This window comes from Rhinatrema bivittatum, chromosome 1 (genome assembly GCF_901001135.1).
Source record: "Rhinatrema bivittatum chromosome 1, aRhiBiv1.1, whole genome shotgun sequence".
NCBI classification, from domain to species: domain Eukaryota; kingdom Metazoa; phylum Chordata; class Amphibia; order Gymnophiona; family Rhinatrematidae; genus Rhinatrema; species Rhinatrema bivittatum.
Window position 1 is genome coordinate 593,905,595 of NC_042615.1, and position 27,771 is coordinate 593,933,365.

At 44.4% G+C, this 27,771-nt stretch overlaps 1 protein-coding gene across 3 annotated transcripts in view; it reads right to left on the reverse strand.

The window, feature by feature from the left end:
• Positions 1-5,541: 5,541 nt before the first annotated feature.
• MEGF10 (multiple EGF like domains 10) overlaps positions 5,542-27,771 on the reverse strand; it is a 419,721-nt gene continuing 397,491 nt past the window's right edge. For all 3 annotated transcript variants that reach the window (XM_029619232.1, XM_029619240.1, XM_029619250.1), the window contains 4 exons: positions 23,810-23,936; positions 22,002-22,046; positions 8,305-8,511; positions 5,542-7,022 (listed from right to left, as the gene is read on the reverse strand). In XM_029619232.1, the coding sequence (XP_029475092.1) occupies positions 6,862-7,022; positions 8,305-8,511; positions 22,002-22,046; positions 23,810-23,936 (540 nt within the window). In that variant the 3' untranslated portion in view covers positions 5,542-6,861. The remainder of the gene's footprint in view (positions 7,023-8,304; positions 8,512-22,001; positions 22,047-23,809; positions 23,937-27,771) is intronic.

Below are 27,771 nucleotides of genomic sequence, written 5' to 3' on the forward strand. Positions count from 1 at the left end.
AGGGCCACCAGCGCCATTTCTTTTAACGCAGCCGTGGCCCGAGAGCGGGAGATCGCGCCGGGACCCCCCCCCCCCCCCACTGGACCCCAGATAATTTAAAACATTTTGGGGGGCTTCGGGAGGGTGGGGGATTTATTTTAAAGGGTTGGGTGGGTTTTAGGGTGCCGGTTTTCCCGCCCTCCCCCTCCCCTGATTTACGATTTTTTGACGATAAATCGGGGGAATTGTTATTGTATCGCAGCTCTAACGATTTTTGACGATATAAAATATATCTGACGATTGTTTTAAATCGTCAAAAAACGATTCACATCCCTACTATATAATGGGGCGGATTTTAAAAGGAGCGCGAACAGCCTACTTTTGTTTGCGCTCCAGGCGCAAACAAAAGTACGCTGGATTTTAGTAGATACGCGCGGAGCCGCGCGTATCCACTAAAATCCTGGATCGGCGCGCGCAAGGCTATGGATTTTGTATAGCCGGCGCGCGCCAAGCCGCGCTGCCTACCCCCGTTCCCTCCAAGGCCGCTCCGAAATCGGAGCGGCCTCGGAGGGAACTTTCCTTTGCCCTCCCCTCACCTTCCCCTCCCTTCCCCTACCTAACCCACCCGCCCGGCCCTGTCTAAACCCCCCCCTTACCTTTGTTGGGGGATTTACGCCTCCCGGAGGGAGACGTAAATCCCCGCGTGCCAGCGGGCCGCTAGCGCGCCGGGACGCGATCTGGGGGCGGGTCCGGAGGGCGCGGCCACGCCCCCGGAACGCCCCGGGCCGTAGCCACGCCCCCGGGCCGTAGCCACGCCCCCGGGCCCGCCCCCGGAACGCTCCCGACACGCCCCGAAAACGCCACGCAGTTCGGACCCGCCCCCCAACACGCCCCCTCCGAAAACCCCGGGACTTACGCGAGTCCCGGGGCTCTGCGCGCACCGGTAGGCCTATGTAAAATAGGCTTACCGGCGCGCAGGGCCCTGCTCGCGTAAATCCGCCCGGTTTTGGGCGGATTTACGCGAGTAGGGCTCTGAAAATCCGCCCCCATATCCCTATGTTAACAAGTTTTTTTTTAACCTTTTTGAAACCCTTGTTATCCTCCTTAACCTTGTAACCTTTGTATTTTTGTAAACAGTTATGATGGCAAAACAGAATGACGGTATATAAAACTCGATAAATAAATAAATAAATGTCTGTCTGGGCCTGGACCACGACTGTGGTCCCATGTCACCACAGGCCCAGAGACAACAAGCCCAGAAGATTGCAAAGCTCAGGGAAGGGGGCTCTTATGCCCCGCCATCGGACGACATTCCTCCCACTGTTCACCCAGGCCAAATCTGGATCACCCTGAGAAGCAGAAGAGGGCCTCCTTACTGGGGCCGCAGGATAAGGGCACCAAGAACCAAAAGGTGCTTACCTCCATGGTGCTCCCCATGCTCTAGGACTTGCCATGGAGAGCGGGTTTGGATAGTGCATCACGGGTCCATGAGCCGTAGCACCAGCCGCCCGATGCAGTGCCAAAGTAGTCAAAGCCAATGCAGGGAACCAAGATCATCCAAAGGCATCAGCGTTGGCATCCACCCAGGAGTTGAAATCCGAGCATACAACATATGAGGCGGTGGACCAACACAGTGCACTGGAGCATGGTGCATCCAAGGGCAACCAACTGAAGCCTCGCGCATCAACACACGTCAGCAGGGCACCGACGCACTCAAAGCCTAAGTCCTCAACGCAATCGACGCAGGTGAGGTCTGCGCCAGCATAGAGCCATAGGAGTGTGGAGTATGGGCATAAACAGAAGGGGCATGAAACGCGGGGACAGGTACAGAACCCTCAGATGGTCTTCACCCTGGAAGAGATGCATGAAATGGTATCAGATGTTTACTTTTGGACTACCTGGACTCAGAGGTTTCCTCCACCTCCTCACAGAGGGTTTACTCCAACATCTCCTCTATCTCCAAGCGAAAGAGGATGTCCCCGCAGATGCAAGAACCGTTCACAAAATGCGCCAAGGCAAGAGAAGGGCCTTCACTACCACTGCCCGTGGGAGCTGGACTCAGATATACTGCTCCCGCCGTACCCCGTACATCATCAGGGTGCACATACACCCCTAAGTTAGGGGTAAAGCAGTTTATTTATTTAGTACTTTTATATACTGACATTCATGATACAAATCATATCAAATCAGTTTATAGTTGAAGTCTCCAGCTCCGTTAGCTCCAGTAGGAAAGGGTCTGGAGGAATAGGCAATATCAGATTTCCACAGTCCTCATGGGGTTATTCGCGTCCCTGGAATCAGGTGGACAGGAACATCAGCCAGCAAGTCTCTCTTCAGAAGAAGACCCTCCAGAGGATGAACCACCTGCACAGCATCAGTGGGAGACTGTTCAGCAGGCAAGGAAATCGCCATAGCCACAATTCTCTCCTCAGCCAAGCTCGCACTTGGGGGCCTCACCTCCCAGTTCTACGGGATCTTCCACCAGGTTGCCATTGGACCTGCTGAAGGAACCACCAGAGCCCTTCTCCCCACCAGAAGATCTTTCCTTTTCGAAGTTCATTGAGAAAGTGGGAGTGAAGCTCTACATAGAGACCAGGAAAGTACCAGACCCAAGGGCGGAAGTCCTGGGCATATTAAAGATCTTTGAGGTGTCGATTGAACTGACAGCACTGTTCTCCCACAGGGTACTGGATGCGGTCTTGGAAAAGACTTGGGAGTCCCCTTTCTCAACCCTGGCAACTTCCAAGAATACAGATTTAAAGTTCAGGATGAGGAGATCACCCTACTACCCTGCTCCACAGCTCCCGCATGCCTCCTTCGTAGTGGAATTCGCCATGAAGAAGGCTAAAAAGACAAGGCTCTACTTGAACATGCCTCCAGGTAAAGACAATTGTTACCTGGACAATTTTAGAAAGTGATCCTTTCAATCTGTTTTGCTGGGGGCCAAGGTACAGCACACCAGTTCTACATAATGCAGTATCTTTACGAATGCCTCCAGACAATCAAGCCTCATTTCAGGGAGAGTTCTTCGGGCACTGGATTACCACAGTAGGTACTGGACATAGAAGAAAGATTACGACATCTCCTCCATACCATCTACAAATCGTTCAAGACATCATCCCATGCCTCTGTGTCCACCATAGTGGCTCGTCGGCTAGCTTGGTTGAGGGCCAGCACTATCAGAGAAGACGTTCATGAGAAGCTGGCAGACCTACCCTGCAAGGGAGATAAACTCTTCGGCGATAAGCTACAGGAAATCATCTCACAACTAAAGGAACAGAATGTGGCAGTTTTGTCCCTAGCCTCTCCAGCGGACCAGTCGACAAGTACAAGGAGGTATTACCCTACCTACTGTAAGCCAAACTTCCAGCGGCATCTGTACCGCTCCTACCTGCCATACAGTGCCCTGACATTCCAGCAATCTCTCCAACAGCCTCAACAGCAGCAACAGAGAGGCAGGGCCAGAGGTCAATGCCAGCAGTGGCAACCATCAACCCCCACCCCGAAACACCTGCCAAGTTTTTAAGACCGGACGGGGGAGGCAGAGTAGCACAGTTCTTCAATTCCTGGACTGCAATAACATCCGACCGCTGGGTGCTGGACATTATTTGCAGGGGTTACTAGCTGAAATTCAAGCAGACTCCTTCACTTCCCTGTCTAGCCAATTTTCACTGGGCTCCATCACAGGTGCAATTCCTGTGAACAGAGTTAACTGCACTGCTTGCCCAGCAGGCCATTCAAGTAGTACCACCACACCAATGGAACTGTTATATTCTGGTGTGGTTGTGGACTCTGGATCGTAGTGAGAGCTGACTCCATCCACAGGGAGGAGCCCTGTGGGGACTCAGCTGAGACGGACACAGAAGTAAGACACTTTATTAGACTGGAACATGGGTAATACCCACCAAGTGGAATGAAGACACAGTCCAGAGTAGTAAGGTTGTTCAATGATGATATCCCTGGTAGTGTCTGTGATCTGCATGTATGGCTAATGTGAGGTCTTCTGCTAGCATGTTGTTTCTGTGGAGAAATCTATAGCAGCTTGGCTTGTTCTATTTTCCTAATAAGAGGAGTATTGGTGTTTTAGGGCCTGATGTAAAATTTGCATTGTTGCCTTTTCATAGGTAGGGTTGTTACTGTTTAAGTGCTGGCAGTTAGTATCCTTCAAACTCACCCTTCCTTTTTGCCCAAAGTGGTTTCAGCATTCCACCTAAACCAGATTATCACTCTGCCATGTTTTTTCTGAAACTGCACAGCAACAATAGAGAGCACATTCTGCATACCCTGGACTGCAAAAGAACATTAGCCTACTACAAGCAGAGAACGAATGCTGAACACAGGACTTTGCAGCTTTTTGTCTCCTTTAATCCTAATGCACCTGGTCTTTCAGTAGAAATTGGATTTCTCAATGTATCCAGTTTTGCTATTCTAAACGTTCAACATCACTCCCTAGCAAGGTCAAGGCACATCAAGTCCAAGCAGTAGCTATCTCAATCGCTCACCTTCACAGAGTACCGTTACTGGACATTTGTAAAGCTGCCACATAGTCTTCGCTGCATACCTTCATGTCTCATTACTTGGCTTGCTGATGCAGTCCATTGCAAAAAGAACACACATATAAATAATTTATATAATAAAAATAAAAATAAATCTAATATATATAAAATAAGAAAAAGAAAGAAAGAAAAAATAAAGTAAATCGCATAGAAAAATGTATCCAGTAGTTTATAAGCTTATGCGTGGGCAACACCTTCGAGTAACTCACACTGTTTTCCCTTTTTTGTGATATCTAAGTTTTTTGTGATTTTTTTGCTCTTTTTTTCGTTCTGTTTCATTACTGCCTGGACCAGCAGACGTCCTCAGATGCGGCACTGGGTTCGGTAGTTTTGGACCACTCCACACAGTGAGGACCTTCCACAGCTGTCCACAGTAAGATGGGCTGGGCTTGCAGTAGTCAAAGCAGAAAGGAAGAGGCAATAGGCCATCAGTGTGTGAGACGCAAGCCGATGACTGGGGACTTCCAGACAGCATGGCTAATTCAACCCTGCTATTGATGGGGAAAAAAAGCAAGTTTGCTTACTGTATTTTTCCATAGATAGCAGGATAAATTAGTCATGTGGACCCACACGTCTCCCTGGACAGCCCACTTCAGCATCAACTACGGATGGTTTGCTATGATACAGACTGAGGGGAAGAGGGGCGCTAGATCACGCGGGAAGAAACGTGCAGCCGCACAAAACAAAGCTCTGTAACTGCTAGGAGAAGCTCCGCCTCGAGGCCGCCAGAGGACATACCCAAACAGCATAACTAATTCATCCTGCTATCTACAGAAAACACTGTTTACAGTAAGCAAACTTGCTTTTCTCTCTTTGTTCGGAAGAGTTTTGTCGTCTTGGCTTTTCAACAGTGCCCTACGAGGAAACAATTGGCCACATGATACATCATAATGTTTATCACTACAGCTTAATTGTTCTAATACATTCACTTTCTTTGCGATCAACCAGTGTCTCTTTAGAACGCTGATACTTATCGAACAAAATAAAAGCCAACTTATCAGGAATAAAGGATGAACAGAATATTTTGTATTAACAAGTGAGGGTACAGTACTGGAAAACAGAGATTATACAATTCTAAAAGAAAGATTCAAGCAGAAAAAAACAACAGCACATCTAAATTAGCACTATGCAAAAGGCCTGCTTAAGCATGTGTTCCTTTACGTGGGCTATAAACCCAACTCCCCTTCCCCACCCCACCCCAATAAAGGTGCCTTTTCAGCAAGTATGCACGAGATTATTTCTATCGCAACAAAAATAATCACATCATAAACCTTCTCTAATACTTCAAATGTATGCATTCACCTCTCATCTTTCCTATACACACGCACTCAGTCCACTCTGACAAAAATAAATGGACATCATTTTCCACTTATGAAATAATTGCTAATATGTACATAGTAGGAATAAAGATGACTACACCTAAAAAGAACCTGTGAATCTAAAATGTGGCAAATGGTTTTACATGGATTTTAGTACCTCTTCATTTTGAAGTATACTTACCATTCTTCTAGTAGGGCTCTTATATTATCCTTCTTTAGTCATTTCTTATCAAATCTTATCCATAATACACACCCCCCTCCCAACATCTGGCTAAATCATGGCATTGGCCCTGCTACACTGGGGTCCAACCAAGCTAAAAGCCTAGAGCTGCCTTGAGATAGAGGCGATGGGGAGATTAACAGTGGATTCCCCTTAGAGATATCCCACTCAGCCCTCATTCATTTTTTGCTTTTCCTCTCCCTCATATAAGTACTTTGGTGTGATGTTCTGAAGGCAAGGAAAGAGCAAGATGAAGGTATGTCCACCACTACTTTTGGCTAGCCACTAAACCTTGAGGCAATTTCCATCCCCACCACCTCATTAGCAAAGCCAGCTTTCCTCCAAACCGTGGCTACTGAGCATAATTTACATAGTCCTGGCCCATCTCAACCATGGACAAAATACAAGTAAATAAAAATCATATAGCAATGAATTTCACTCCAATGTAGCAAAACTGTATTTTCATTACAAATCAAATTATGTAAAAATGGTATGGACACTAATACTATATACCTAGCCAATATACTGCAATGTAAATATGCTACATTGGTATGCTATAAAATTGCTATAATTGTCACTGAACATCCAATCAGGAGCTCTATGGTTTGGCATCTATCAGTGTTCCTTGCTTATATGCACAGATATCAGCGTGAAGTTCTCTGTTAATGCTGCTGGTTGGAGAAAGAAACACAGCTGGCCAACATTTCAGTCTTGAAAATAGATAATCAAACCACAGTGCTGTACGGTACAGTTCTTGTATGCTGCAGCCAACGGAGGGGAGCGGGTGTCATTCTCCACCGACTTCTTTCCTGGTGGATGAAGGACTATCTCGAGCCGGTAGCAAATCATAGTGACAAGGAATGTGGCTGTTTTTTGGCAGGTCATATAAATCTTGACTGATAGGTCCATTATTGCTGCATGTTCCTTGGACAGTGCTAACTGTAGGTTCTGTAAGAAGAAAGCAAAAATATATTAGTTCAGGGCTAACAGCAAGCTAAAGAAGAAATAGTTCAATACTAAGATGCACGTGGGAATTCTGGAAACATATTCCTAAAGGCCTCAAATAGCTAATCTGCCCAATTATTTTGTGGTGAATTCAGTTGCTCCCCTACCAGAATGTTTCTTCTCTACAGCTACTATTTTTGGGTCTAGATCCAAATTGCCCTAACCTAGAAAGATACATTTCCTTACTCTGACAAATTTGCAATGCAAATTTGTTTGACCTGGATCTAGAATTTCATAATATTCTTCTCCAACATATCTTATGACCTCATAAGGACCTTGCTGATTCGTTATAAGCTTGAGCTCTGAGTATGGTACAAAAGCAAGACTGTCTCCAGTCTGCAATTACTTGGTCTTTATTCTCTGGTCATACCTTGCATACTTCAAGTTTTGCTGTGCAAATTTCATTATTGTTTTCAATCTTTCCTTTACTGTAGGACACATTGAAAAATATACTTTGTTTTTATAGGCTGTTTCTGCCACATTTCCCTTACCAGGTCTGAGATTCCCTTAGATTGCCTACCATACAGTAACTGAAATGGAGAAAATCCCATAGATGCTTGAGAAGCTTTCCAGATCATAACTGTAAGGGAAAATAACGTCTCCCAGTTCCTTTTTTCATTGTTCACAATTCATTTCTTATGATGGACAAAAATGACAGTTGTTCTGTTTACTTCAAGCAGTTACTAGCTGGATAAAGGCACTCCAGCGAAAATAGAATTTTGGGCACTTCCACTCACTACACGGATTTCTCCCTGCAGTTACCCAGGCACCATAAGGTTTATAATACACCATGAGGTAGATATTCAAAACAAAAGTTTTAGGTAAGTTAGCATGGCTATGCTGTTAAATATCCCTGTAAAAATCACCACTTAGCTGGATAAGTCATATCCATCTAAATTAGACCTCTGTGGCAGGTCTAACTTATCTGGCTAACTTAACGGGACAAGTGCAAATATAGGCACTTATCTGACTAAGTTAACTGGATAAGTAGCTCCTCCCTGATCCGCCCAATCCCTCCCAGTGGATATATGGCTAGCTACATATCCGCATAAGTACTTATCCGGCTAAATGGAAATTCCTGAACATAGCCGGTTATTCAGCAGCAAAATAGCGCTGAATATTGGGTCCCATATGTTTAATGAATCTGAAAGTAAAAAAATCTTCTGCAACTTTTACTTGGTGTACAGAAGGAACCAATGCAGAGGCATGTGTACCTACTACTTACCCACTTCATAGACATTCTTGTTAGATAATACAGAACTGTTTATTTCAGCATAAGGGGAGTCTCTGCGTGCAGGTGATTTCATTTCTACATATCCACATTCGGTGTTTTTTGGTGTCAGCACTGGTGGGTCTTTAATAGTGGCATATGGATTTTCCGTACTGTTTAATGAGCAGGTGCTTGCATTAAATTCTGAGTTCTTCACCAGATCTGACGAAGAAATAAAAGATACCATGAATATTTACATTTTTGCTGCTGTACTTGATATATTTACAAGCAGGACCCCTATTTTCAAATATGCTTCTCCCATTCTGTGTCAAAGGCAAAACTCTGGGAAAATAAAGCCCAATAGTGTATTGTGACCAAGGTTCGGATATTATCCACAGTGTTCTCATTCCAAAAATCATACATATGCTGAATAGGGTCACATTCTGCTAATGGTACCTTGCAATGAGAATAAATAGCTATTAATTGGAGATGGACCTACATGATTAAGAATAGCAAATCAAAATTCCTTTCCTAATTGAGTAAATTTTCAAAGGAGTTACCCGCATAAATACGGCATATACACATGTATACCAGATTTTTATACATGAGCAAAAGAGCACATGAACAAATGGATGTGTTTGGGACATGTCAGGATGTGATTTGGAACTCTGCCCATATTTTGTTATTTTATAAAGAAAATATGTGCAAACCATCAAAACTGTGGCATCTCTTTTCTACAGCTATTTTACACAGCAATTTCAAACTTGCTTTCTCTATTTTGACTTGGTGTTTGGTAGTTAGCTTCTCCTATTGAGTGGACATTGCAGCAGACTAGGAGAAGAGGCAGGGGGGGTGGGAAGCCAATGAGGGAAATCATGGTCCCTGCCCAGAAATGTGTTTTCCTGTATCATTTAATTTTGTCTGGTTTGCTTTCAGCTAGCTAGTTTTCTTTGGGGGACCTATCAGTGAATGGCTCTACATTCCAGAGAAGGTTAGTGTGCATGCGTGTGTGTGTGTGTGTGTATGTATGGTTTCTAGGGCAGATGAGTGTGTGTGACTGGGCATACAGGGGGATTGAATGAGTGTGACTGGGGCATATTGAGGTGGGGGGTGAGTATTTATGAATGGGGCGTACTGGGGATGTGAGTAAGAGGAGAAATACATTTCAAAAATGACAATAATAAACTTATGGATTCTCATGGTGCAATGGTTGAGGCAGGAGAGAGAACAGAGGAGGAGGAGGAGAATGTACCCCTTATAAAGAATATACAGGACCAAGGCACAGTCTTTAGGTCTGTCTGAGGAGCAAGCATTGTGTAGGTTCAACAAGAAATCCATACTGTACCTATGCCAGCTTTTAGAGCAGGACTTGTGCCCTTTCACCCAAAGAGGCCATGCCTTTTTGGCCACCAGTATCTTCTAGACACCTCTAGGGATCATGGCTGGAATAAACCAGTCAGCCACCTCCATATGTATTGATCAGTTTGAGACTGCATTTCTCATGAAACCACATCACTATATATCTTTTCCTCAGAGAAGACAGCAATAGCAATAAATTAACTGATTTCTCATAAACTGCATGCTTTGTTTCAGTTTTGGGGGCTATCAGTTATACTCGCATCCCTATAAGACCCCTAGCAGCCGATGAGGCCTCCTACCGCAACTTCAAGGGCTTTCACTTCCTCAATATGCAGGTGGTCTGCGATGCCAAGAGGATCATTATGGATGTTATGCCCAGATTATGCCCTGATATGATACCCACAACCTCTCACAGTCAGGAATTCATGAATGCTTCCAGGAAGGTCACAACACTGGGGGGGGGGGGGGGTGCTTCTAGTAGGTATTCTGCTCTCTCTACTACAACAAAGCTACTAACCTCTACCCATTTTCTCTCTCTGATACCTAGGTGGAGTTATTGCTTAAGCTCAGCCTCTACCTGGGAAAAGCCCTGCTGCTTATCACCATGGGATATCTCACTCAGCTCTTCTCTGCCTTCTCCCTTAGAGATGATAGAGGATATCCTCTCAAAGGCTCATGAACCCACTGGCATACCCGTAGACTGCAGTAGATGGATGCTACAACAGGGACCAACCAACAGATCAGGCCAGTCATCCAGAGAACCTTTGCCTACTAACAACTCATTTCTGCTGCCTGGACAGATCTGGGGGATGTCTCCTCTGCATCTCCACCAAGGTCTGTGAGATCTTTCTAACATGTTATTAAGGAAGTACAGAGAGGACTGGAAAGGGGGAGAAGTAGCTCTTTATATTTAAAAAAAATATCCAAGCAATTAGAAATGCAAGGGAAGTGAGGTAGGGAAGAAGCATTATGGGCTATCCTAAAAAAGAAGATGGTGTTTCCATATACATCGGTGTTGTCTACAAATCTCCAATTCAGACAGAAGAGCTGGACAGGGATCTGATCAAAGACAACCAAAAAGTGAGAAAGAAGGGAGAAGAGTTGCTCGTTGGAGATTTTAATCTTCTGGATGTAGATTGGAGTATTCCTTCTGTGAAGTCTACAAGAAGCAGAGAGATAGTAGATGCCCTTCAAGAGGCTCTGCTCAAACAAATGTAATGGAACACTTGAGGGAGGGTGTTATACTCGACCTAATGCTCACAAATGTTTTTAATATCCACGTAGGTGCTCACCTGAGCACCAATGATCATCAGACGGTATGGTTTTATAGACCAAACAAGATACAGAGAAATCACATGAAGACCTGAGTTTTGAATTTGTTTTAAAATGTTAGGTTATAATCTGCCATGAATATATTTTTGTAAAATTGCAGACTATAAGTATTGTAATTAAATAAATAAACAAATAAACAAACAAACAAATAAATAAATAAATAAAAATACAGTCTTTGTCAAAATGGGGATGTTCCTGGAGGAAGCACTAGAAGACTGGAAGAAAATGGTTGAGGTGGAACAATAGTGGGCCAAATTAAAGGAGCTATTACAAAGGCAACATATCTATATGTTAGAAAAGTAAACAAAAGTAAGAGGAAAAAGAAACCAATCTGGTTATCAAAAGAGGTGGCTGAAAATATAAAAGCAAAAGGAACAGCATTCAAGAAGTATAAAGAATCCCAAAAAGAGGAACACATGGAAGAATACCTGGTGAAAGTGAGAGAGACGAAGAAAGAAATCAGGAAAGCAAAAGTTCAAGTGGAAGAAAGGATTGCAAAAGAGGTGAAGTGACAACATTTTTCAGGTATATCAGAGAAAGAAGGGTGGCCCAAAGTGGTATAGTGAAATTGAAAGGTGACAAGGAGCAATGTATGGAGAGAGATGAAGAAATTTTATTGTAAAATTGGAAAGCGATTAATTTGTTAAATTTTATAAATAAAATGGTGTAAATATTAAATTATTCAGTTCAATGTTCACGAAAGAAAACTCTGTAGAAGGACCACTGCTGGTTGTGAAGACTGTAGATAGTGGAGGGTTAGATGAAACTCCGTTTACAGAAGAGAATGTATGGAAGAGCTAGGAAAACTGAAAATGGACAAGGCCATGGGGCTGGATGAGATACATCTCAGGGTACTGCGGGAGCTAAGAGATGTGCTGGCGGGTCTGCTGAAAGACCTGTTCAATAAATTCCTGGAAATGGGAGTGGTGCCACGTGACTGGAGAAGAGTGGTGGTGGTCCCACTTCACAAGAGTGGTAGCAGATAGGAAGCTGGAAACTACCGGCCAGTTAGCCTCACCTCGGTGATAGGAAAATTAATGGAGATGCTGCTAAAGGAATGGATAGTGAATTGTGTGCAAACTGGTGGGTTGCTGGACCCAAGGCAACATGGATTCAACAGGGAAAAGTCCTGCCAGACAAATTTGATTGATTTTTTTTGATTGAGTGAGTAGAAAATTGGATAGGGGAAGAGCGCTCTATGTGATCTACTTGGATTTCAGCAAAACTTTTGATATGGTCCCACATTGGAGGCTCATTAATAAAATGAGAAGCTTCTGAGTAGGCGCCAAGGTGGTAGATTGAATTACAAACTGGTTGACTGATAAGAGACAGTGTGTAACAGTAAATGGAAGCTACTCTGAAGATATAATGGCGTTAAGTGGAGTGTTACAGGGATTGGTTTTGAGTCCAATTATGTTCAATATCTAGTGAGTGACATTGCAGAAGGGATAGAAGGTATAATTGCTATTTGCAGATGATACTAAGATCTGCAACAGAGTGGACATGCCTGAAGGGAGTAGAGAGAATGAAAAGTGATTTAAGAAAGCTTGAAGAGTGGTCAAATGTTTGGTAGCTAGGATTCAATGCCAAGGAGTGCAGAGTCATGAACCTGGGATGCCGTAATCCAAAAGAACTATATTTTATGGGGGCAGTGAAAGTCTAATGTGCATAGCCTGAGAAAGGGATCTTCGAGTGATAAATTCTGGCGATCTGAATGTGCGAAGCAATATGACAGTGATAGCTAAAGCCAGAAGAATGCTGGACTGCGTAGAGTAAGAAAAAGGCAGTGATAATGCCCTTGTACAGGTCTTTGACAAGGCCTCATCTGGAGTACTGAATTCAGTTCTAGAGACCATATCTCAAAAAAGAGACAGGACGGAGATGGTCCAGAGAAGGGCAACCAAAATGGTGTGGGGGTCTGTATGGTTAAGGCTTATGAGGAGCGCCTGAAGGATCTAAATATGTATACTCTGGAAGAGAGGAGGTGCAGAGGAGATATGATACAGTCTTTCAGATACCTGAAAGTTTTAATGATGCACAATCCTCGAACTTTTCCCACTGGAAAGTAAACAGTAAAACTAGGAGTTCATGAAATGAAACTCGGTGGGGGGGAGGGAATAGGGTATTGGATTCAGACAACAGAAAATACAGGCTCTTTTACAGTCCAGGGTACTGATATGCAGACATTAGGGAAAAGGTGAAGGACTACTTCTATGGTCAAGTCCTAAAGCAAAGCACATTCAAGTAGCACTGTCTGAATTATCAAGAAGGCTGCTCACCTCGTAAAAATGTTGATAACAGTAATTTCTTTTATAAGATTGACAGTGCTTAGTCTTGAATGTTATTATTACCACCCTTAACATAAGGTTTGGGGGTAACCTGCATGGAGCGGCGGTTACTACCAATGGAAACTTGTTAGGCAGACTGGATGGACCATTTGGTCTTTTGCTGCGGTCATTACTTTGTTACATGCTTCATAACCTTGCTAAAATTAGAGGCCACCTGCTGCTGAGGAACTAGATGAGCATTTGGAGAAGGAGGAGGCATATGACCTGAACGCTGAGGAATTGTAGGAGATACCTCACCAGGAGGCTGTAAAGGAAAGGAAAACTCTGATTCAAAGAAATTTTCAATGGTGAAGGTGCATTTATTTACAATACTAAGTGATATTTGTGCATAGAAAATTAATTCTTCCTAGGCCGTTCTCTTTTTTTTTTTTTTTTTTTTTTAAGAGGATGGTTCCAGTGCCTTGGACTGGCTCACTCTGGTCCTCTTCCACAGTAGGGTCTCATTGGTATTCACAGTATCTTCAGAGGGCACAGTGGCAGGTGTCAAAGCTGTAAAAAGACTGACGTGTAGAGTAGCTCCTGAGAGCTGACAGGAAGGGGGCCAGCCAGCTGTGGTGTGCCTCTCGTCTTCAGCAGCACCACATGAAGAGTTCTTCCCTGTGGTAGTAGAGTGGGAGGTCCCCATTTGTGCATTTGTAGACAGGGGGAGAGTTCCTGTTTGGTGGTGGAAATGTGGCTACAGAAGGCATTTGTGCAGGTAGGTGTACCTAGCAGAGGATGAAGCCCCATCATGAATAGCAGCAGACCCACTTGGGAAGCCTTCCACCAGGCTGGCAGAACAGCAGGCAGTGGAACAATCTAGGGTGGTGGTAATGCTGCTGCAAATGCTGGAGGAGGCAGCATCCAGGGGCCTGGTAGCTGCCTTGGAACATTCCATATAGGCTGCAGTTGGCAGGGTAGCATCCAATGCAGCATCTCCCTCTAGACAGCGGTCATGCCCTGTAGTTCCTCCTGCACCATTCTGCCAAGGTCCTGGATCTCCTGATGAACACCCTGCATTTCCTGAGGCCCTGGATGTGCTGCCGTATGTCCACAATCTGGTCTGCCACTCCTTCATTTAATTGAAGCATACGGCTCTCTGCTGGAGTGCAAGGCATCTCATCTTCTCTAACAGAGAAGCTGCCTCTTCAAAGTGACTGGCTTTACCCTCATCTCCAGCATGATGCAATATTTCAGGAGTAGGTGGCCCTTGGCTGCTCCTCCTTCAACAAAGTCCAGTGGCACTTGGCATCCATTGCTACTTCGATCTCATTCTCCTTTCTTCAGCCCTGGACTCTGCTGACCCCTCCTCTTCATCTTTGCTTTGACTGGATTGGAGTAAGTGTAGTCAAAACCCTGGAACCTGTGTTGAAAGACCTTCTAGTCAGGAGCAGGCTGCAGTTCTATGCGAGCCAGTGGTCCAGTGTAAACTCAGACCAGTGGGCCCTTGGCCTTATTCATAGAGGGTACAATTTAAACATTCTGAGTCCATTTTGGGGACCCATAGATCATCAGGAGGTGCTACTTTGCCACTGCAAAAGGCCATCACCTTGATGACCATCACTGCAGAGATTCAAAGGAGCCAGCAGGAGCATGGCACATGTTAAAGCTGTTGGGCCATATGGCTGCAACCGTGCATGTTACTCTCCTGGCATGCCTACACTTGAGTAGAGTCTAATGGACCCTAGGGCCCATTATTTTGTTCAGTGAGCCCACACTTAAGCTATATGCATATACAAAAAAGGCCTATTGCCAACAAAATCATTGTTAGTGGTCATTGGCAGCTATTGTTATTCCCCCTTTTTTGTTGGGGGGGGGGACCTGTAGTTAGGGATTCATCCATGTGCGAGGGCACATGGAGAGTTGCTCACCTGTAACAGGTGTTCTCCAAGGACAGCAGGATATCAGTCCTCATAAGACCCACCCACCTCCCTGTGGAGTTGGGTCTCCATTTCTTGGGTTTTTCTTATAATTATTTGTTATCAGATTGAAGGGACCCGGCATAGATGTGTGGTATAATGCATACTCGGTTATGCTCAGAGAGGTTCAGTCAAAGTTCTAGAAACTTTGATATAAGTTTTCCATGCAGGGCTCCATCAGATGATGTCACCGATGTATGAGGACTAACATCCTGCTGTCCTCGGAGAACACCTGTTATAGATAAGCAACTCTGCTATTGTTGTCAATGGGGGTAACACCTGGACCTGCTCTGCCTGCCCCTGATGATATGAAACCAGCAGGTAATCCTCATCCATACGATATATATTGGGTGTAAGGAAAGTAAGGTATATGTGAATGGTGCACTCTTCTAAAGCCAGGAACTTTTATTTTTTGGCTTTTGCTTTTATTCATTAAGGAAGAGAACCTACAGTGTACAACTGAAAATTTTCGTGGAAAAGAGTATGTGTCCTGTGTTTTAGAAGACATCAGGCTATTAATTTCTACTGGGTCACATTAGTTACATCTACCCTACAAGTAGTTTAATTGAAATTTGGATGGGAAGCAGCTGAGAGAAATTACAGTTCAGGCCATTTTCAGGTGATTGTCCCCAAGCTCTGAAGGTTTACTGTGTCAGGGTCCACCCAGTTGTAGATGATATAGGTGGGTGAGGAGGCAAGGTCATGGAAACACCAAGAGTCTCTGAAAGCTCACAGATGGGAGCTTTTCTGTGAGAACTCTCAAATATTTTTTGTCTACATATGTTGTAGAAGATGAGGCAAACCAGTCTTCTGGCAGTCAGATCTCCATTGGAAGATGGGTCTTTCTCTAATATAAGTGTGGGCATGGCAATGAGAGAATTTGCTGCTGGATACAGGGAGCCTGGTGGAGGTTTACAGAACTCTACTGGGAGAAGAGCCAGTGTGCACAAACAGAAGGGGAGGGATGGATCATGCTAGTGCATCAGTCACCAGTAAGTCTGCAGGTAGGTGTCACGGAGTGGGGGTAGTGAGCCCTTGGGCTGCTGTTAAGTTTATAAAGGTGGCAGATGATATGACACAAGACTATATCTTCTGCCTGACCAGCCACATCCCTCTTGGGTTGAGCCCACATTTTCTGGCAGCTGGCAGGGCTTTCCAGGCCAGGTACGAGGAAAGTAGAAGTAAGCAAGGTAGGTGGCCAACCTGAAGTTGTGGCAGGCAGAGAGCAAAGCAGAGTTAAGGTCCAGGCTGAGGTCAAGGCAGGCAGAGGACAAAGCAAAGTCAAGATACAGGCTGAGATCAAGGCATGAGAAAAGCAAAGTAAAATCAAGGACCAGGCTGAGGACAGGCAAACAAGAAATCAGGTAGGGGGAGAACAGAACCGACTGGAGTGGGCAAGGCAGGGCAAGAACACACAAACAAAACCAGGACCATGCTGAAGCAACTAGCACTGCAGATCAAACAGGACACTTGTGAAGGCATTGGAAAGTGGCTTTGAGCTTCCCTTTATACTAGGCAGGATGTGATGTCACCTATGTGTATCACAGGACGTCCATTCAGCAGGCCTTATAAAAGGGCTCAAGAACTGCAGAAGTTCAGCCATGTTCCTTGGATGCAGCATGATGTTGGAGGCGCTTCAGATTAGAGGTGAGGGGCATTACAGCAGATCTTCTTCACGATGGATTTATACAGACTAATCTTCCTATTTCTTTCTTACACTGCACCCTTTTTTGTGAGATATAAGCACTTTGATATTAATAAATGCAGACTATGTAGATAGGAGCTCCTACCAGCACATCAATATGACACCTTTCCTCTGTAAGTAGAACAGCTGTAGGTGAAAGGGCCACTCACTATCAGGTCCTTGAATTTTCCATTGTGTTCTTAGATGTTGGGAAGATGACAAAAATGTTTCTCTCAATAAGTTATACCAGTGTATATAGATTGGCCACACTCGAATCTCTGCCACTTGTAGGAAGTAAGACCTAACAGCTTGGATGTATAGCAGGAGGAGGTAAGTATAGAGTGCAGCCCCTAACAACCAGGTGTTAATCAGAATAATCTATTAGGATTGATGAGGTTTGAGGACAGGGGTGCATACCTAAATACATGTATGACTAAGTGTGTGGCTGTGAGAATGAGTGGATGTGGCAGTGTAGAAAAGGGCTGGACACTGGGATTATAGGGAAGTGGGAAGTGATTTTTAAAAGATGGGTAAATAGCATAATCAAAGATGGATATTTTAAATTAAATGTCTTAAAGAGATTAAAGCTTCTATTATATTTGAATGATTTTAGAACTGTCCTACAAGCCCTTGTCTTTGCCAAGCTGGACTATTGTAATGCACTCCTTTTGGCCTGCCCGCTATCTCTACAAGACCGCTTCAACTTCTTCAGAATTCTGCCGCGAGACTTTTAACCAACAAAAAAATCTGAACATATTACGCCCATACTGAAAGAGCTTCACTGGCTGCCCATCGGTTATAGGATTCAACACAAGGCACTATCTTTAATTCATAAGTCACTTTATAACGACAAGGTTGAATGGCTCAATGCAGCCTTACATTTCCATACTCCATTACGAACGACAAGATCAACCAATACTGGACTTCTTCCAATTCCTTCACTGAAATCTGCACACCTGAATACTGTTCGTGAAAGAGCACTATCGATTGCCGGGCCTAAATTATGGAACTCCCTGCCACTAAACCTAAGGATGGAATCCAATATCAAAGCCTTTAAGAAAGGAGTAAAAACATGGCTGTTTTATCAAGCCTTCCAATAATCTACCCTGATTTTAGTATTATTATCATTTTATTTGTTTTATTATTTTAATTTTAGATTTTAGTTGTTTATTTAAGAGATTTTAATAATATTTTGAAACTATGTATTTATAATTTTGATTATTAACTTTGAATTGCAAATGTTTTTAACTGACATTTGTCCATTAGTGAAAACAGACATGATATGTGTACATGAATGCTGGTATACAAATACTAATAAATAAATAAATATATGGTTTATAGCACGCATAATAATGAGACACAGATTTATTTAAAATATAAAATATTTTTATAACTTAAAACTTTAAAATGTTAAAAACTATTTACAATAAAAAGAAATGTTGGGAACTGGTAGGAGAAACAAAGGACCAAACTATTTACATAACTTAAAAGGGCCCAGGACCCTCAGGAGGCAAGGTGCTAATAGGCTTAGCTTAACAGCTTCTGTGTAGCCCTCTTGAGCTTGGACGAACCTCACCACCACCTACACCAGTCTCCTGAAGTCATCTCGCAGGCTGCAGATGTCCTCCCTTGTCTTCTCTATAGAAATCCCTGGGCTAGAAGAAGGGGCTTCAGCCACAGATCCTGCCTCTGCAGTCAAGGGATGCTGCAGTGATTCTGGGCAAAGGTCTAGAGACCTGCCCACTTCCTTCGTCCAGAGGTCCCAGGGCCAAACGGGGAGGAAGCCCTACTGGAAATGGGAGAAGATGGGGCCACTGATGGCCATGGCCTGGGGCAGCTGGTGATGGGGGCTGGCTGCTGTGCCACTGCTGGATCCAGATGTGGCAGTGGTGGTGGTGAAGATTGGCAATCTCCTGCAGTGGGCACAGCTGCTGCCCCAGCTGGAAGGGTCGGCGGCTCAAGAGCTTCTTCCTCCTCCTTGGAGCTGGTGTTATCTGTGAACAAAGATAAACGTGTGTGTCAGTACACCTGCTGGTGTGAGGGAATGGATTTTTGCAGCATTGATATAGTTAGAGAGCATAGCTTTTATGGGAGAGTCGAAGGCAATGAGTAATGATTCTATCAGTTGAACACCCATCTGCTCTAGGGGTTTGCTAGGCCATATAAAGGTTTCCAGAAATACCTGGATTTCTTTACAGCATCCTTTACTGCATGCAGCAAAGGTAGCGAGAAGGGCTCAAAAGTAGGCCCAGAGACTGAAAGATATGTGTAGAAGTGTGGCTAGGATTCCAAGCCATCATCAGCCATGATGCAGGCACGAGGCAATGGGTCCTTGTAGGAAGGCACGCATTAACGTACCTGGTAAGGGTGTTAGGAGTTGGTTATAATATCCTACTTACTTCTAATATTGTCCTGTTAGTGTTTCATGTTAGAGAAGGTCATGGCCCAGGGTTATATAAGATTGGTTGTCTACGTACATGAGGCATTCTAGCTGCTCTTGGCAGAGACAGGGTCTTGTTGAGTGGCAAAGCAATAGTGGAAATCTGTGATAGAAGCAGGAAATAGATAGTCCATGTTGACATATCTATGATGGATGTTTAGTGAACTTACCTCTGGCTTCCTCTAGCGTGGCATGCAGTTGGTCAAGCCAGTTTCTCTCCTTGCAGCGCAGTTTCCGGGACTACTACTTAAATTCTCAATCTAAATAGAGGAGAAATAGGAATAAAATGTTATTTCATTGTATCTAGTTATGTGACCTTCTAATTGCAAGGTTGTTTTATTTCCAAAAAAACCCCCCCAAAACTCCCTGTAGCCTGTTTTATGGGATCAATGCTGTCCCTTTTTGTGCATCTATATATGCTGAAAGGCTTTGGCCTCACCTACCGACCCCCCCACCCCTACTATTCCCAAACCCTCACTATCCCAAATCCCACCCTCCTCCATATTTCCCACCTGGTACTTACCCCATGGGGACAGGAGGCTCCGTGATTAAAAGTTGCCTGGAGACTACATGAGGCCTGGCGAAGACTCCGTTGTTCCATTAGACTCTCCATATGGGAAACTGTTTTTCCTCATTCTCCACCATCAGGGATGCTAGCCTCGACACGTTCCTGGTGGAGAAATTGGACACCTCTCTGGCAAAACCAGAAGTGTGTGTGTGTGTAAAAGCATATGAGTCTTCAAGGTCCCTGATATGTGTGAGCTTTTCCATAGTTTCCACGTATTTGATCGCAAAATAAAAAAGTATGCATGTATTTTTGGGCCCATTCATATGTATATTTAAGAGCTATTCAGACATATCTGCACAGATTCTAAAATACATTAGTAAATCCGCGCAGTTCCATATAGGCACGTTTATGGAGCCATGGGAAGTTGTTTGAAAATTATCCTCAATATGAGTATTGCGCATTAGACGGGCTTCATTGGATTACAATCATATAATGTGATAACAAGAACCTAGTACATCAGAAGCAAAAATAAAGTCCCACAATTTTTCCATTTTCTCTTGATTTTCTGAATTCTTATTATCTCCATCTGTGATTCATTGTCTGAACGCATGAGAAAACACACAGATTATAGTCGGTGTTTAAGATTGCAACAATTGATCATGATTTCTCAGCCCTCCTTGTGCTTTTAATCAACTCTAAATATGTCTCCCTAACCAAATTATTTGACACAATCAATAGCATTAACAAGATAGAGAATAGAAGCTGCGCTGTTAAAATAAGGTTTCTTTACACATAAACTTGCAAGAGCTAGGCCAGATAGACTTTGGAAGGCCACTGCTTATTCCTGGGAGTGAGCAACAAGGATGAAATCTACTCTTTGGGATCTGCAGTGTTCCTGTAACCCAGATTGGCCACTGTCAAGAGTCAGGATGCTGGAATTGATGGACCTTTGGTCTGACTCAGCATGGCACGTCTTATGTTCTTAATCATACCATCTTATCCATACAATCAGCCTCCTCCATTTCTTTAATAGGGATAGTGGTTTATGTAGCTGTGCCCAGAGATGTACTATTAATGCATTAACAGACATTTAACTTTCTATGTTCTGAGTTTTTATATTTTATTTATGGTATGGATCACTGTTAACGAGTGAAAAAGTAAGAACTCTGATTTTGTATTTTATGAATGTGATTTTTTTTTCTATTTCATTGCCAAATAATAATCATACATGGTCAGAAGAGTGCACCTCTCATTGTCGGCATGCCCCCTTCATAAGGACCTAGCACCACAAAATGGATCTGTCATCAAGGGGCCTGTTTACCAAAAGGTGCTGAAGCACAGTGTTAGTAAGTAGACTTCATTATAATTAATGGGACTTATTAACAATGCATGTTATGACATTTTGGCAAATAAGAACCCAAGAGAAGTGCCTCCCACTAACCAAACCAATTGATAATAAAAAGCACAGGATAATAAGAAAATAGAAGAACTTTGTCTAAAAATCTTAATAAACGAACTCTTAAAAATCTTAAAAAACGAACTCTATCCACAGCGGGCCCCGCGCAATGGAACTCTCTACCTCCAGAACTCCGGCAGGAACTATGCCCGATCACCTTTAAAAAGAGACTCAAAACTTGGCTATTCGAACAAGCTTTTAATTTATGCCAATAATTTCCTCTTACCTCACCTTACTATCCTACAAGCTATCTATCAGATTCCATCAGATTATATATCAGTTTAGCTTTCCAACTCTGCAGTCAATCAATCCAAATATGTGCTCCATGTACCGTGACTTTAATTAATCCAGTACGCACCTAGATCTTTAGCCAGGTTAGTCTTAGCTCCACAAAAGAATCTTATTACTTTATTATTTATTCGTTTACTTTATTCCCCAGTTCCTTTTGATCCAAGTTTATCTCCCTGTTCAATGTAATTGCATTCTTACATGCTTGTTAATGTTCTAATGTAAACCAAAGTGATATGTAACTTTGCTACATGAATTTCGGTATATAAAAATGTTAAATAAATAAAAAGAATGTGTATTCATGTTTTGCACCCAAAAACAAGCCCACACATAATGACCACCAAAAAAAAAAAAAAAAAATATATATATATATATATATATATATATGTATACGATTACCTTTCAGGGATTTTCCCATGTATCCTCTATCAACACTGAAAGCACCTTTAGAAAAAAGAAAACATTTGAAATACAAACAGTTTGCTATGTTACTATAAGATCTTTCATGCCATCACATAGGAATCGATAATTGTTTGTCATTGAGGAATAAATAATCAAAAATGTGCATAAATAATTTTACCTGTGGGGTTTGAACCAGTATTCAAAGCAAACATTCACAGAAGCTTTTTTTTGAATGTTACCCTCAGAGACTGTCTGCTTTCTCTGCCTGTAATTTTTCTGTCAGAAACCATGCATGCAGTTTTGATTGTACAAAACTATGTGCAGTACCCCAGCCCTGGGACCAATTCTGCAGTCTGCAGGTAAAAATGCACACATTGTTGAACACAACACTATTTTATCCAGTCCGTTAATTATTAAGGGAGGGTTGCAGAAATCCACTGCTTATTCTTGGGATAAGCAGCTTGGAATCTATCTACCCCTTGGGATTCTGCCAGGTACTTGTGACCTGGCTTGGCCACTGTTGGGAAACAGGATATTGGGCTTGATGGACCCAATGATCTGACCCAGTATGGCAAGCCTTATGTTCTTGTGTTTTAAACTGTCTCTGACTGATGGTCTTCCTATGTGCAGGGTGCAAGCTGTGAACATGGAAAGCTAACAGACGGCTTGAGCCTTCAAAGAAAATTTGATCTAAGCTTTTGCCCAGACTTGAGAACTTAGTTGGGGGGGGGGGGGGTATCCTCAGCTTGGCCCATGTAGAGGCTGCCTTGGAAGGAAAGGGCTTCATCAAACCCTTCATTGTTGCTTATATGCCAGCAGGGGTCACAGCTGCAGTGCCAGCTGTCCTCCTCTCCAGGGCACAGAGGCCCATCACTGGTGTGGCTCAGGAGGACTGAGCTTCAGTCTTCTTTGCCACAGTGCTACAGTCAAGCTATAGGCCTGCTCCAGCACTAACAGAATCAATCACATCAAAGACTGGATTGATTGGCTCAAAAGTTAGAAAAGAGAAACACACACAGTCAGTGGGAGTAGAATAAACCAAATGTAATGCACAGTTTGCAAGGGAGGAGGAATAGCCTAATGGTTAGAGCAGTGGGCTACGGTTCGAGTCCTGCTGTTGCTCCTTGTGACCTTGGGCAAGTCACTTTACCCTTCATTGCCTCAGATACAAAACTTAGATTGTAAGCCCTCTGGGGATAGAGAAATACCTACAGTACCTGAATGTAAACCGGTGTGATATCTCAGATCAAATGTCAGTATAGAAAAAAAATATAAATACAGTATATGAATTTTAAAAAGCTACATTATAATAGTCACCAGGTTTTCATGCACTATCAACTATCCTGGGCCAGAGAAAGTCAGTCCCTGTGATTCCCTTCTTGAGCCCAGTCAAGTCAGTAAAGGGATGAGAAGGGGGGGGGGGGGGGGCAGGATGAAATTACAAACTGTGAAATGTATATTATTCACAGTTGCCTTAACAATAAAATATGTAAATATTCACTGTTACAAGGTGGTACTGTAAACCTTAAGGAAAGCAGTCCAAACTACAGCTGTAGACAAAATATTCAGCCAGTATGGACTACTGCATTAAATAGTTCACAGATGGCAGTTTAGTAAAATATTCTTTCCAGAATAATATTCTTCTTTTAACTGTAGATCAGTAATCTGTTTGGCATCAAAAGCTACAAATTCCCAGTTATAATTAGCCTATAAATGCATTTTAATTCTAAATGCACATTACTTTCATGGCCATAGGTCTAAAAGGATTTGCAATAATTATTTATTTATTTTTTAATTTTTTTTACCAAGGTCATTCAGGTAGCCTCCATGCTTCCAGTCTGCAGGCAGTGTTCCAGTACAGTCTGCAAGAGTCCCTCCCTTTCCAGGATCCACATTCTTAAGGTTCACAAAAAATTGGTTGTTTTTTGCCTGCTAGAACAAAGAAACAAAATACAGTTTAAGGCACTTCAACTAATAAATTCTAGAGATGTGAATCGTGTCCTCGATCGTCTTAACGATCGATTTCGGCTGGGAGGGGGAGGGAATCGTATTGTTGCCGTTTGGGTGTGTAAACTATCGTGAAAAATCGTTAAAATCGTGAGCCGGCACACTAAACCCCCCTAAAACCCACCCCGACCCTTTAAATTAAATCCCCCACCCTCCCGAACCCCCCCCCAAATGCTTTAAATTACCTGGGGATCCGGCGGTGGTCCAGAACGGTGGCGGTCTGGAACGGTCCCCTCAATAGAATCGTGTTGTCTTCAGCCGGCGCCATTTTTCAAAATGGCCACCGCAAAATGGCGGCGGCCATAGACAAAACCGATTCGACGGAGGAGGTCGTTCCGGACCCCCGCTGGACTTTTGGCAAGTCTTGTGGGGGTCAGGAGGCCCCCCCAAGCTGGCCAAAAGTTTCCTGGGAGTCCAGCGGGGTTCCGGGAGCGATTTCTTGCCGCAAATCGTTTTCGTACGGAAAATGGTGCCGGCAGGAGATCGACTGCAGGAGGTCGTTCAGCGGGGGTTCCGGACCGCCGCTGAACGACCTCCTAATTCTATTTGCATTCATACTAGCTCTATTCTCTGTTGCATACTCTCCACATATTTTCAACATGCAATTATCACTTTTAAAAATACATAGGGGGTTCGTTATTTTCAATTTTTATTTTATTTTTCCAGGAATTTATCAGAATTGATTACAACTAGAACAAAATGATATTGACCTTGAAAAATGATTAGTCTTTCCACTGCTTTCTCACATTTTTCTTCTTGTTGTAATAAACACTGACAAATTCATGAGTAAAATTTTTAAAAACCCTGAAAATAATGGTCCCTACATGTACAGCTTTTATCTGTAAACCAAACATCAAATATCTATGAGACTAGTGACCCACAGGGACAAGGCCTAGAGGTTGGAATGGCTCCCTGAACTTGCATCAGGAGATCCGATCACGTTACCAGACTGATTGGTTCCTGCAGGATCTTTCCCTCCAGGAGTGGAAACCAGATCTGCCGGGGCCAATAAGGTGCGATGAGAATCATGGTCCCCTGGTCCTGCTGGAGCTTCAGGAGCATCTTGGACACCAGGGGAAGCGGAGGACAGGTGTACAAGAGGCCCATGCCCCAGTTATGGGCAACGGCATTCAACACCATTCTGCAATTCCCCCTGGCCAGGGAGCAGAAACAGCCTACTTTCTTGTTGCAAGGGAAAGCAAAGTGGTCCATGTCCAGAGTTCCCCAAAGATGGAAGATTCGGTCCGCTACCTCCTCCTTCGGAGACCACTTGTGCGGCCAGAAGGAACGACTTAGGCTGTCTGCCAGCACATTCTCCTTTCCTGGCAGATACCTGACTTGAATAAGGATGTTCTGGGACAGAGCCCATGACCAGATCTAGACTGCCTCCTGACAAAGGAAAAATGATACCATTCTTCCCTGCTAGTTGAGGTACCACATGATTGTCAGTCTGGACAAGCATGAGCTTGCGAGCCAGTAGATCCCGAAACATCCAAAGGGCATACCGGATCGCCCGTAGTTCTAGGCACCTCTGATCTGACACCTCTCCTCCTGAGCTGACCAGTGACCCTGGGTGTGAAAATGTCCCACTTGTGCCCCCCAACCCAGGTGGGAGGCATCTGTGGTGAGTACAACTTGAGTGGGGGAAACCTGGAATGGGAACCCCACCTCTAGGTTGGGAACAGCCACCCACCACAACAGGGAGTCCTGAAGCGGTGGAGTGACTCAAATGCACGCCTGAAGGTCCTGAGTGGCCTGGCACCACTGAGACCGTAGGGTCCACTGCGCCCTGCGCACGTGAAGGCAAGCAAAGAGAGTGACATGGACGGTCACGGTCATTTGACCTAGCATACGTAACATTCTGTGCACAGAGATCTGGCGTCTCCAAGAGATCACTTCCACCAAAGACGCCAAGCTAATGCCCGAGCCTGAGTCATATCAATCCTAGGATCTATAAAGTTCAGATGTGGGGACGGGACCAGCTGGGACTTGGGGTAATTGTTTAGAAACCCCGTCTCCAAGATCCGAATGGTGGCTTGTAAGGACTGTAGCACTCCCTGCCTGGAGACACCCTTGATCCATCATCCAGGTAGGGAAAGACCTATACTTGCTGCTTCCTCAGATACGCAACCACTGCCACAAGGCACTTTGTGAAAACACAGGGTGCCGAAGCCAGACTGAAGGGCAGCACCTTGTACTGGAAATGGTGTTCACCCACCACAAACCGGAAGTACTGCTGGTGGGCGTGGACAATCCATATGTGAGCACAGGCATCTTGTAGATCGAGGGAGCAAGCTAGTCTCCCCTGCTCAGGAGAGGAATAAGGGCACCCAGCGAAACCATCTTCAACTTCTCCCGCATGAAGAATTTGTTCAAGGTCCTTAAGTCCAAAATCAGATGAAGGCCTCCCATCCTCTTTGGGATGAGGAAATACTTGGAGTAGAAGCCGCTTCCCCTCTGACCGGGAGGAACGTGTTCAACCGCCCTGGCCATTATGAGGGTGGAGAGCTCCTTTGAAGTATTTTCTGATGCCCTGAAGACCCCCAAGAGAGGCACGGGGAGAGTCTGGAGGGATCTGCTAGAAATGCAACCTGTACCCCTGGCGGATGATGGAAGGACCTAATAATCTGAGATGACTGTTGTCCAATGGTTTGCAAAGGACGAGAGCCAACCTCTGACTGGTAGGTCCACCATCGGCTGCACTGGCAACCAGCTTGGGCTCCTTCACAGCTAGTCAAAAGCCCGAAGCAGAAGTCTGCCGAGGCAGTGGCTGAGCTCTGGGGACACATGGTTGCCTAGGACGAGACCTCAGTCCAGCCCATTGAGACTGTGCCCTACCTGCAGGAGGATAGTACTTCCTCAGCCAGTATAAAGGGCATCGAGGTCCCTGCCTTGAGGATTTTTTGCCCAAGGATTGTGGGTCCGAGGTGCTAGCCAAGGGATGCTGCAGGGTCTCATGATGATCTTTGAGTTGTGCTACTGTCTCCTTGATTTTGTCACCAAAGAGATTCTCTCCAGTACAAGGCAGGTCAACAATATGGTCTTGCACTTAGGTTGGAGATCAGAGGCCCATAGCCAAGCCATACAACAAGCCCCAATTCCTGCCAAGGCTACCCTTGCCGCTGTGTCAAAGACATCATATGCAGACCTAACTTTGTTTGTCGAATTCCAATCCCTGCTGCACAACCTTCAGGAAGTCTTCCTGGAATTGATGAGGGAGGCAGTCTACCAATTCCTGAACCTGCTTCCAGAGGTTCCTGGAATATTGGCTCATTTATAATTGCTAGCAGGCAATGCGGGCTACCAACATAGAGCCCTGGAAAACCTTGCAGCCCAGGGCATCTAGGGCCTTGTGTTCATGGCCTGGCGGAGCCGAGATATAGGTGTGAGATCTCTTCGCTTTCTTAAGGGCTGACTCCACCACCACAGACTGGTGCAGGAGGTGGTGCCACTCAAACCTGGTAGATGGTTGCACAAGATACACCGTATCGGTCTTCCTATTTACCAGAGGGACCGAGATTGCATGCTCCTAAAGCCAGACGACCAAGTCCTTGAATATCTCATGAACTGGGACTACAACTACTTCCTTAGGAGTGTCCATGAACTGAAGGATCTCCAGCATCTTGTGCCTGGAGTCTTCCTTAGTTAGAAGCTGGATGGGGACCAACTCCACCATTGCTCGTACAAAGTCTGTGAATGTCAGGTCCTCTGGAGGGGATTGGGTCTCTCCTCTGGAAGAGAGGGTTCAGAAAGCAGTTCC